This window comes from Halichondria panicea, chromosome 5 (genome assembly GCF_963675165.1).
Source record: "Halichondria panicea chromosome 5, odHalPani1.1, whole genome shotgun sequence".
Lineage (NCBI taxonomy): Eukaryota > Metazoa > Porifera > Demospongiae > Suberitida > Halichondriidae > Halichondria > Halichondria panicea.
The window spans coordinates 5,159,807-5,171,955 of record NC_087381.1 but is presented as its reverse complement, the minus strand read 5'-3'; the positions used below and the strand labels follow the sequence as shown (position 1 = coordinate 5,171,955).

At 38.5% G+C, this 12,149-nt stretch overlaps 1 protein-coding gene across 1 annotated transcript; it reads right to left on the bottom strand.

Annotated features, from left to right (window-relative positions):
- Nucleotides 1–685: 685 nt before the first annotated feature.
- On the bottom strand, nucleotides 686–11,889 carry LOC135335911 (adhesion G-protein coupled receptor G6-like). Its single transcript, XM_064531614.1, has 16 exons — nucleotides 11,794–11,889; nucleotides 10,435–10,580; nucleotides 10,077–10,208; nucleotides 9,180–9,338; nucleotides 8,366–8,506; nucleotides 8,076–8,279; nucleotides 6,738–6,970; nucleotides 6,425–6,568; nucleotides 5,395–5,489; nucleotides 4,627–5,134; nucleotides 4,530–4,572; nucleotides 2,557–2,660; nucleotides 2,358–2,479; nucleotides 2,039–2,307; nucleotides 1,854–1,920; nucleotides 686–1,399 (listed from the first exon to the last, which is right to left on the bottom strand). The coding sequence occupies exons 1-16, from the start codon at nucleotides 11,856–11,858 to the stop codon at nucleotides 868–870; spliced, it is 2,964 nt and encodes a 987-aa protein (XP_064387684.1). The 5' UTR covers nucleotides 11,859–11,889; the 3' UTR covers nucleotides 686–867.
- Nucleotides 11,890–12,149: the final 260 nt, after the last annotated feature.

Below are 12,149 nucleotides of genomic sequence, written 5' to 3'. Positions count from 1 at the left end.
GGGTATAATTAAAAATTATGATGGTTGAGAAGAGTCACCCACCTCGGCCTAAGCTGGCACAATTAACTGTGCGCGCGTGCATGCATGGTTAAACAAAAAACTTATAGGTATAGCCTTAACTGTAATTACTATATGTGACTCTCAGAATATCGCCCTACAGAAGAAAAGGTATAGGTTGTGTCTGATGATAGATTTTTTTGTCCATTCTTACCGTTTATCAGACACTAAATCTAGCACATTTCAGCTTTTGAAGACTTAGTAGTTGATATTTATCAATTCTTTTTTGCACATACATTCATAGTAACACATGCTTGATCAGATTGTGCAAAAGAAAACTTTTTATCACTGCTTGTTTCCTTAGAATGAGTGTCTGAACATGCATTGTGTCTGATTATAGATGCCTTACTCTAGATCTAGTTGTGGACTTCATTTAGCGTTAATTACAAATTTGCTAAAATTCGCTAAAAAATTAGTACCCGTTTATATAATAGTATAAAATTAAGGTATAATAATAGACATGTGTTTTGAGCGAATTCATTAGTTTTCCAGAATTCTATAGTAAATTCTTAGTTATACTTCCCACAACTAGTGTAAAGGAAGGAGTATAGGCCCTGATAAATTATGCTCAGAATAATTGCAAGGGTAAAAAGGATAATTGACCATCTACATAAATTATAATTATGCTTGTCTTCCTAGCAGCCCACAACTTTATTTCAGTACTGTAACATGTATAACATAAATCAGCATCTATATAATTATATGCATATAATCAACCTTCTATTCATATACTATAACTAACTAGATCTAGAAGTTAAGTTAAGCGGCTAAAAACTCAGCTATTTACTTTCATGATTTTGTCCCTTTGAGTTATTTCTTTTCTTCATTGTGTAGGGAATACTGCTTGCTTGATAATGTGCTCATGCTCGATAATTCCTCTCCGACAGTGCTAGAATTATCTCGCGGATTAGTGCTCCCTTTCTCAGAAGACACAAAGTTATCAGTATTTGATCTACAGCCACTAAAGAGTTTTATCCATAGCTGGCGGAAGTTAGTGTTTCGAATACCATATAGAATAAAAATCAGCACACCTTGAGAACCCACAAAGATAGAGAATATCACTTGGAATGTGAATGACAGCTCTACAAGACCAGAGCTTGTTGATACTAGTCCAAGGCCCCAACCCAGGCCAAGTACAATCGATAGGCACATTGCAATGATCAAGTTCTCCTTAACATTCCTCAACTGTTGACGTACGGAGCTCTCACGAAGTGACTGCAAGTTTCTAAAATGCTTGCAAATGGACACCATGATGGCAACAAACACAATCCAGTTGAGTACGTAGATGATGACAAAAGGAAGAATGAATCCAAAATAGAAAGGCCATTCAGTAGGACGACAGCTGAATGAATAATGATGTGTGTATGTGATCGATGGAATATACACATGTCCTATTGTATAACTGGAGCACTAAAGTGCAAACCCTCGGCTGGTGACATGATTATAAAGAAACCAGTAGAGTGATATAATGCAGTGCATGTATAGTGATGTATGACTGAGCTGTCTAGCACAGCAACTCAAGAGCAATAAAACTAAACCAGACTAGAGGCATGCTGTGAGAACAGAGTTTTAGTGGTACATGAGGCATGCACAGTGGACTAGGTCCAGGATCACACTATATACTATACTACTACTATACCCGTGGCCGCCCACGCGTGCCTCAGGTAACAAGAGTGAATGATTTGAACTACACGGAACTTCTTTTAGTGTGCTAGTATATCCTCCCCCACGCTAAAAATCAGCCTATAATTCCTTTCACAAACATTAATTTTGGAATTACTATATAAATCATTTACTAGTATGGGTTGCTGTAGTACTGGTATCCTGCTCCAGCACTGACGACTACAATCATAAAGGGCAGCACTGCATGGACAAAGCATCCTCATTATACACACACAAGAATCACTGAATGTACTATCAACTCATGAGTGCACAAGCAATCCATCAAGATAAACAATACACGATACTAGTGATTGCTTACACCAAGCTGAGAGTCCAGCCTTCAGCATAAACTTGGAGGTGAGGGACTGAGATCCCGTTACTACTACCAGTTTGAGATAGAGCCAGACAGCTTCTACAGCCATCCAGGAGAAAAACACTAGGAAGAAGTACTGCAAGAGGGCAGACATGAACCCACAGATAGGTGGGATACCAACAGCGAACCCTCCAATGAGGAAGGTGAAGTACAAACACATCAGGGAAATACTAATGTTGATGAGGATTTGGTTCTGCTTATCAGCGAGTAGCTTCCTAGAAATTTCAAACTTAACGTTGATGTAATAAGGTTATATTATACTTACTTGCTGACAAAAATGGTGAATATGAACACCAAAAGACAAACTACAGACAAGCTCAGACCAATGTATGTGATGGTGCTCAAAGCAATTGAAAGCTTTTCAGGTAATGAAGTTGGATTCAAATCCTGTAACCATGAGGAGATACAAAAGGTTGCAGGTATGTATATTGCCATTGTTGCCAGGTAGACTCTACTAAACTTACAAAGAGTATTCCAAAGTGGCCCAATTGTCTGCACTCGCAATCTTTTCTCCCATTGGAACTGGTTATCTCTCTACATCCAGCAGTGTCCCAAGCTCCAAATTGATCTGAAATAGCTGGCATTAATAAATGACAGAATTTTTTTTGTGAGCTTCTTAAAGCTGCATTTACCATACTGCAAACTCTTAAGGTCTTTTTTCGTTTTCAAACATACACCACCATGCATTATAATTTATGTTGTATAGCGATACATCTTCAAAGTGCTTAATTTTCACTGTTTTCGATCCACTATGAAAATTAGGTCCACGAAATACTTAGCTAACAGAAGACACAACGTCATTTGACCAAATTAATAGCGCGAAATTTATTATGCTTTTAGAGGCGATTCACAAAACGAATGGAGAGAGTGGAGTTAGTGGGTGGAGTTAGTGGGTGGCATATCTTCATAAGTTTGCAGTTATTCAGATATTTATTTGTAACGTTTTCCTTGGATATCAAAGGACCTGGCACCAGACACTATAATTATAATCAACCATGCATGATTATTCGCTTCTCAATCCTTGTTTCTATTATTATATCGTCATGAATTATTGGATGGTAATTCGCATGTACATAATTATAATAGATGCAACAGATGAGAATCTAAGAAGACAATAACTTGGAAGGCAGAGTATAATTATATATACTGAGTGCAACAGATGAGAATCTATGTAGAAAGACAAGAACTTGGAAGACAGAGTATAGCTGAGTGCAACAGATAAGAAAGTAGGAATTAAGACATTAAACTTGGAAGACAGTAGCTGCATGCAGCTAGCGGTTGTCTATCTGTTTGCGCGAAATGTTTTTTGAATTACTGGCCATTCTCTTTGAAGTTTCTGCTATCAGTGGCTACCCTTTGATTGACTATTATATAGGACCATTGATTGCTGGAAAGTTTCAGATACACCTAGTATATAGAGTCTACCCTCAGACTCTGGCCATAGATCTCTGCTCAGGGGTGTCCACAAGTGGCTGGGCCTGGGATGTATTGTCAATTAAGGTGAGCGATATAAATCAATAATACCTTTCATCATTGGAAAAGTGTACACTAACTATAGCTCAATCCTTGGTACCTGGATCATGCCTGGATCAAGGTGTGACATTACGGCACTGGCACTGGCGTTGTGTACCATCACTGTGAGTATAAAATGTATGGTGAATTTATTGTATACAGGAGCAAAATCGAGCCTTTTCCCTCCAACCCCCGTCGTACTAGCTGATGGGTGCGAACTCATTGAAAGAGTGACACTCGTGCATGTCCTTCTTAGGGACCGATCTTATAGAACTACCTGTACTAAATCTATATACTGAGATGGATATAGCTCTACCAACACTTCTGGTTGCTATCTTGCATGGCCAGTGACATCAGGATTCTATTGTCTCTTGATGCACTGCATGTGAACACACAATCTTTGTCATGCCACCTGAAAGCTTAGCAGGCACATCCAATGCAGTATTAAGCCTCTCTGGAAGCTCTTATTTGAGATCCTTGCTTCTAAACATTTGTCTGTTAAGACACAGTATTGCTGTGCAGTACACTCTACAAAAAACAGCTATTATCTCGGACTATAGCAGCATTAATTTCCAGTGCATATATCACTTAATCACTGATGTGACATGATGGCACAAAATAATAATACAATGCGCAATTTCCGGTCACTCCCAGATACAATCAATACCAGGCCGGGGAGTCGACCTAGCATTATTTTAGAGACAAATCGGCCAGGGAACGAGAGTAACAAAACAATAGCTCTAGAAACTAGCTATGCAGTCAGTTTTCAGATGTGATTCTTCTCTGCAGAGATATAACAGTTTAAACACCCGAGAATATATGTGAAAAGTGCTAAAAAGCTACAAGAGTATAGTGCCAATCCAGTTAAAGCCTATTGGTTTTAACAATAGTGCTGCATGTGTTACTGCTATCCAAGGGCACTTACCTTTAGTCTTATACATAGCACAACTGCTGTTATTGACATTATCCTGCAAACAAATAATGTAATAAATCTATACTGCAGAGTATTAAGTTGCTCATACCGTATTCCTGATCAGAAAGCTAGTTCGTATTGGTACTGTCTTGTTGGTCTGCAGACAAGCTAGTCTTGCAGCCACCACAATAGATCCCACCTGATTAGTACTTCTGTTCTCAGGAAGGAAAAGCACATCAGACAAAAAAACAGAGTAACTTAATCTCTGCCAAAGTGAAGTACGATTTATTGTAGGGCATTTTTCAAACAAGGAAGGGCTTAAGCGTAGAGAGGCAGTTGAGTTTTCAGTGTCTTCACTAAGAAAATCAATCTTTGATCTATTATCAGCATTAGTTGTCATCAAAGCATATTGGTCGATAACGCCAGTATTTTTTATTGCCTCTTCAACTGGACCTAAATCAACAGCAAATGTCTGGCCTTGGAAACTGTCAGGGTCTAAATCTTGCACTGTGATAGCAAATGTTTCAAAACTGAGAACAGTTCGATTGCTTGTGGAGTTTCTGAAAACAGTTGAAGTATTGAGATTGACCACAAATGTTTCGAGGCTTGCAAGAATCCTATACGAGGAGGGTAAAATAATAATGCTATAATTATAGCGTAAACATAAATTTTGCATGGCAAAGATTATATAGCATAATTAAACTGGCTTGCTATAACAATACAGTGTTGACTAAGTCTATTGATCAACAGCCACTATATTCATTATGAAATGGCTTTTGGCAACTATAAACACATGCAGGGAATTGAAGGTAAATAGCAAAGAGAATTAGGGAGTCCCACAACATTAATTACGTTGGCTACATGCATTATTGCATACCTTGTTGATGAATTCATTACCATCTGGCTCTCATAGATGACGTCAGCATCGGCTTGCTGAATATTGTTGATTGTTTGAAGATAGTTGTCTCTCACCTAAACATGTAAAATTCGGCAAGCTTTAGATCCCACTTGTGTGTGTTTAGCAGGGAATTAGCCATAATTTCATAGTCTCCCAGAGAATTATAAGCTTATATAGGGTATAAAGTTAAGTACACCGAGTGTACAAAAATGGGAATTATAAACTTGAGGGTATAAAGTTAAGTACAAATTGAGTATTATTATGCAGTACAAATGAAGCTGTAGCTGCAACTACAATAGGGCTATTTAGTGTTTCTATTTATAGCGCTTACTGGTTCGTAGGGTTCACCTGTAACTTTTCTTGTCTCTACGAGGAATACTGAGAGCTAATGATTTTAACTGTCCATTGTCACAAGCAGGTTTTTGTGTCTAAGTATTTGTCAACTTTGTCTTCCTGACTTCTGTTTCTATTCTGAAGCCATGTTTTAAAATTGTTTGTACGCCTATTCAGTAGACTCTATATAGTGTCTTTTTGGGAACGATAGTGTATAGCAAGTTGTTCCTTGCTAACTAGCCGTACAGAACTGAGAAGCTTGAGCTTTTTTTTGCAAAAAAGGGGGCTGGGCTCGTTTGTTGCAGAGCGCTTCCTGCAGAAGGTGGAGTCATACATGTAGTTAATCCACAATATTGAAGCTGGGCAATTCAGGGCCAATACAAAGGTTTTTTAGCAGGGAAGCAGAAATCACCCTGTCAGAACAGGGCAGTTTCAAAAATAAAGCTGTTGCTAAGGCTTGCTGCTTTTATAGATACACTTTTTTCCTGCATGAGGTACGGCTAGTACATATAGCCAATGAAAAGTGCATGGGATCAGTACATGTGCATTCAGTATCTATGGTTATAGTGTCCCTCATCCCTCGGGCAAGCCCTCGAGATTTAGGACACTATATATAATAGATACCTCATATCCATGCATGCATGCATGTATATACTAACTATCACATAATGTTCACCTCTTGGTTGACAGCAGCTTCTGCTGCTACTTGCTCTACTATTGCAGTAACCAAGGTGATATGACTTGCAGTCAGATTTTGTGGTCTGGATGTGATGTTGGCAATCTGATTGGATGTTTGCGTTGTCTTATTTGTTGAGAGTCCCTAGTAAAAACAGAATAGCATTTCAGTACAGTAAGTGGAAATGAATAGGAATTCAGCTAGCTTGTTCTAGTTGTATTTTTTGAAACAGTTAGCTACATATATATATAATTATATAGAATTAGTCCTGCAGTTGTTCAACAGATAATATTTATTTCCTCAAACCACTTACTAGTGCAATCTCACACAATTCCCGGGATATGTCTGAAAGTGTAGTCTCACAGCTGCTGAGGTCAAGCTCATCCTTCCACATACCTCCCTCACTGATTGATCCAGAGCACTGTCTGCTGACATTCCCTGCAAACACATCCAATACTTCTACACATGGACAAGGGGACAGTGCAGTAGACCCTAGTGCCGTGTTGGGCCAAGAATGATTCTGGTATACCTCTGCTTTACAACCAGCTGTAAAAGTGTGTGCATTGTACAAGACACATACAAATAAATCCGTTGCTCTATATATAAATGACACTAATGTAGCCGATGCTATAAGAGGAGTAAATAAAGCTGCTTGAACCAATGTACTGTGTACTACATGACCTTTGTAATCATTTAATTATCCCAAGGCACCAATTGACTTATATTATACGTTAATAAACATAAAAATTAATAATTACTATAAAACATCACGTTGTTTTTATTCCAAATAAAATAACTTTTAATACCAAAAATGTTGTGGTAAAAACCTTATGAATGAGCCAAATCAACAGAAAATCCGTTGCAATCTACCAGTACTAATTTAGGTGTTACGATTTATTATTGCGAATTGATTAACTCTCGCACATGCAGTTTACACATGTTTGATGCTCGCAAAGTAATACGGTAATTGTTATAACAAAAGTATCCACACACTCACTAGCTGCCACAAAAATCTTGTTGAGAACATTGAAAAAAATATGCATTTAGTATATTATAGTTAACTGTGTTAGGAGATTTACATATAATTATATTACTATAGTTTGCTTTGTTATAATTATTGTTGTGCTTGTAATTTTTGACAATTAACCCACGCAGCCATTATATAGAAGCTTAAATGGAAACAGAAGTCTATTACATATCTGATGGCTTGATGAATGATTTTCAAGGGATTTTCAAGGATAGAAGCATGTAAAAGTTGTAATAAGTATTTTGCACTTTCTGTCAAAAAAAGGGGGTATTACAGTGGTGACTATAGTGTTATACGGTTGTTACAATCGTTACATGCATGCAGTAGTGACTGGTGTTACAGGTGTTACAGTGGTGACAGTTATATATACAGTAAAAAACAAATTTGTTACATTCACATAAAACATGTTAAATAAAGTGTGAAAACACTATCAGCAAAAAAACATTTGCGAAAAATGTCCAGTCATGTGAATGATGTTGTAACAGATTGGAGTTATACTCGTGCCGAATTTTTGTTTCTACACTTTTTGGTCAATCTTAGCAACATTTCACATTGCATGCTATATACAGGCTAATTATAATCAAGGTATGGGCACAAACATTATTTTAGTTACATAATCCTTACAGCCATTGTCAATGACAATCAGATCCAATGTGTCACGTGCCAGTAATCCCCTTGGTGGCGTTGTAGTAATACTTAGTTGCAATTGGGCAGTCTCCATGGGCTCTTGAGCAATACTGTCTACCCGATACGTAACAATGATTTCTTGATTCACACCCGGACGAACTGTGTATCTGTCGGAACTGATCTGAAAATCTATGCCCACACCTGCAAAAAATAAAGCTAAAATAATAGCCAAACAATTTTTTGGGAGAGATTTCATTAACACAAAGAAATTAGACGATTAGCCTCACTTGCAGTCCCATCATCAGCTACAAGGATGTCTCCTCTGATAAGGTTGGTAACCGAGTCAGGTCGTTTAATGTACCCAATACCAACCATATAGCCTTGTCCCCTTTCAACTGCTTCTAGCCTCTCTTCAAGAAATCCATACACTGTGGATATTGCAATTGGTAGAACGTTACTTGTACCATGATGTGCTCTGACACTAAGGAATATCCATTGAAATTCTCAGGATACTCCAGAGTACAAATCCCATGTACCCTGCTAGGGTGTACATTAATTCATATACCCTAGGGTACATTGGCTGTGGTCAGCCTGAAGCCCTCCTACCCTTTAAGGACCCTCTCTTTTAAAGAATACTATACCGAGAAAAATTTTGTGAAAAGCAAAAAATGTGCGGGTGTCTGAAGTTGTAAATGTGGTTTGTCAAGTGCAAGCACACGCACACAAAATGTGCACAGTGCATGCACGGCAGGGATCGAAGAGTGTTTACTACTACTCAGCTGTAAATGGTTGGATAACAGCTTCTAATTGCTTCTACTGGTATTCATAGTACAAGCTACCTATACCATGGATATCTGCGTGTGTATATATTGTTATTGTACTACCTCGTGCAGTTGTATGTTTTCCCTCGGACTGCACCCTCAGGGAATACATAGAACTGCCCTCGGTAGTACAAATCCAATACACCCTTGATATCTATGGTACAACTATTACATGTATGTTATTATTGTGGTTACCCCCTGTATGCAGGTCACCCTCTATATATAATACAGCCAGATTAATGGGCCTCAAATTAAATACCTATATTGAGAGATTACATACCGATACAGTCGATGCATTGTCCCAGTAGGTTATAGGAGAGTCCGGCAGTGCTGAGACAACACTCTCTAACCTGAGCAGTAGCTGACTCGATCAAACTTACAGAAATGATGTCTCCGTTACACTCGACCTCACTATAGCAACCAGTGATGGAACGAGGACCTTAAAAAAGAGCAATAACTATTTACTTGTATAACCAAGATATTTTTTAGTCTAACACGATAGTAAATAACGTATATCAGGGAATTTTTGTCAATACAAATTTTCCTACTAACTATAATAATTACCCACTTTATTTCGTATTAAAAAGTTTCACCCTACTCAAGGTGGTGACTATTGCGCATTGTTGCATTTTGAGTGGGCAGATCAAAGGAAACACTGTGCCAGTATCTGCCATATGGCACAGGTCAAGCCTTGAACTGTGCCACTATCTAGATACTGGCATAGTATGGCTGAAGTTACGTAAAGCCCACCCTCCACCCAGTAACCTGAAACGGTCCCTTTTATAGTATAACACTGTTAACAGATTCAGTGGTAAGCAGAAAACGTTTTTCATGCGTCTGGTGCATTCCACAGCCACCACAAGTAGTTGAAACTAGTTGTCCTATAAAAGGAGTGATGTGTACACGGAAAAGAATGCACAAGGAATGCAACAAATCAGTTGTTACACAGCTCACTCGTGCGCACATCGGATATATTGGCTCAGTAGTGCCTTTGCTCTTGAGGCCTGCGGCCCTCGGGCCTAAGTCACTACTGAGCCAATATATCCCATGTGGCACTCGTGCATGTGTCACAACTATAACTTAATTTTCAGACGAATAATTAAACTAGCTACCAAAATGTGCACCGTACGAAAAATTTATAACTCGTATATACGGTAATTTGTAGAGATAGACTCACATTGTAAACATCTTCCTGCACTGTCTGTGTAAGCCACTCCCCCACCAGTAGCACAACACTCGCCACGACTCAGAGATTGGCTGGCATTAAAGCCATCAGTACAGCCAATGTTAGCCGAGCAAATCACATTTCCTGCATTTGAATGGAGAGAAATCATAAATTTATTATGAAACTAATACTAGCTGGAGTCGAATGGATCAGCACAGCCAGCTATAGGGATATAGTCGAGCAAAGCATGCACATTGACTACTAAGCACATTGCTCTACAAAGGATATTACTAGTTAAAAATGAGTTAAAATTTTCTAAAAAGAGCACAGTCCCCTCTTTAATTCACATTTTTAATACTGTGAATCTTACCGGAGCACAGTTGACAGATATCGGCTCCTGTATTGAAGGACAAGAATCCCTCATCACAGCAGTCCTGACCTGCGACTCTTAATGTTGGTCGTTCACTACTGCAACTGAAGTCTGCTGTACTGTAACATTCCGGACCTGACCCATACCTGTTCAATGCCAGAAAAATAATTATTGATGATACATAATAGATTAACCTTAAAAAACCCAGGCCCGGAACAAAAGCCTAGATTGTGATTCACATCATGTAACAGCTGGTTGCTTGAGCCATATATACCTATTAATTAATATACCCATGCAGTGATGATAAAATTATATCATACCACACTCAACGGCCGGCCAACTGCAATATATAAATCAGCCCATTTTTTGTGTACAACACATTTCCTACAAAGGTCACCTCTGTATAATGGCTAAAAGTTGGTTCCCAAATGTTTACGGTGAAAGAGGTTCTCAAAAACATGCACAGAGCCGAGCAAGCATTTGGATAGCCAACTGTTCGTAAGTATTTTGCCAGTAGATCATTAAAAATGGAGTGTTCACAAGAAGGGCTGCTGGCTGGCAGTATATACCAGCCAGCACTGCAGCCCTTCTTGTGAACTCTGATCTCATTGCATGCAGTTTTGCCAGCTTTTTTCTGACTCTCAAACAGCTATATAGCGCTTTTAGTGCACAGCTAACTCATAAGTAGTCTCCTTCACAGGTCTTGAAGGAAAAAAGAGTGCATATATATATGGCCTGGGATCGAGGCTAACTCATAAGTTGAATAGCGTGATGGTATAACTGACCAATCCGAGCGCCTAGAGCCGCCATGCACTTGCCTTGAGGCAGCAATTAATCTTATTACCACATTGTTATCATTGATAACGTGTTGCAGACAGAAAGTCTGAATACATTGATACAGGGCAATTTGCTTTGTTTGATACTCCCTCTCTTTTATTTATGGACTCTTGCATGCATGCTGTTATACAATAATTATAGCTTCTACTATAGTTCTAGTCATTTTCCATAATTTCCAGAACAATTCAGACAATGCAGGCAAAGGCTTTGGAAGCAAGCCAATGGCTAAATTCAAAGATCAAATAGTGCTTAAAATTTCCCTTCTAACCGAGCGAGAGGGGGAGCACCCCCTGGGCAGTCTGTTTTTTTGCCTGACCCGATTAGATCTACTTCCTTTGCATGGCCCTAAATTATGTTAATATGATATCTGCTAAAATATATATATCTGCCATGCAGAATAACACCCATGCACTGGAAGCAGCATGTCCTACCATCAGTATAACTGAATACATTCCTGCATTTATATTATTGACACAACAGTCCTCACATTGTATTATTTATTAAAAAAAAGCAGTGTCTTACCAGCAGTGGAATTGAGCAAGAGGATCAATGTCAGTAGAAGTTGACTTGAAACTCCCATCCTGCATGCATGTGTTCTTTTTGACAATGATTGCTTTGGTTGTAAGGCCACAGTTATGCTCATTCCCATGCATCCTGTTTATATAAACAGGATGAGGGAGAGCGGTCATTATTCATCATTGTTGGTTTGACATGCACCATTTGCAGGTGAAAATTAACAGAATGTCTGTTGATAGTTATTGTGTAATGTTTTATTAGTGTTTAAACAGTGTGTTTAAATAGTGTGTAAGTAGGAAATGTACCTATATCTAACCACACCAGGAGTGTACGAATACATGCACTTGTGGTGTTGGATAGTG

Coding starts and splice junctions, on each gene's coding strand:
- LOC135335911 (XM_064531614.1), bottom strand. CDS start 11,858: ATGCAGGATGGGAGTTTCAAGTCAACTTCTACTGACATTGATCCTCTT. Junction 2,308..2,357: donor TTCACCATTTTTGTCAGCAA/GTAAGTATAATA, acceptor TGAAATTTCTAG/GAAGCTACTCGCTGATAAGC. Junction 1,921..2,038: donor GGCTGGACTCTCAGCTTGGT/GTAAGCAATCAC, acceptor TTGTCCATGCAG/TGCTGCCCTTTATGATTGTA.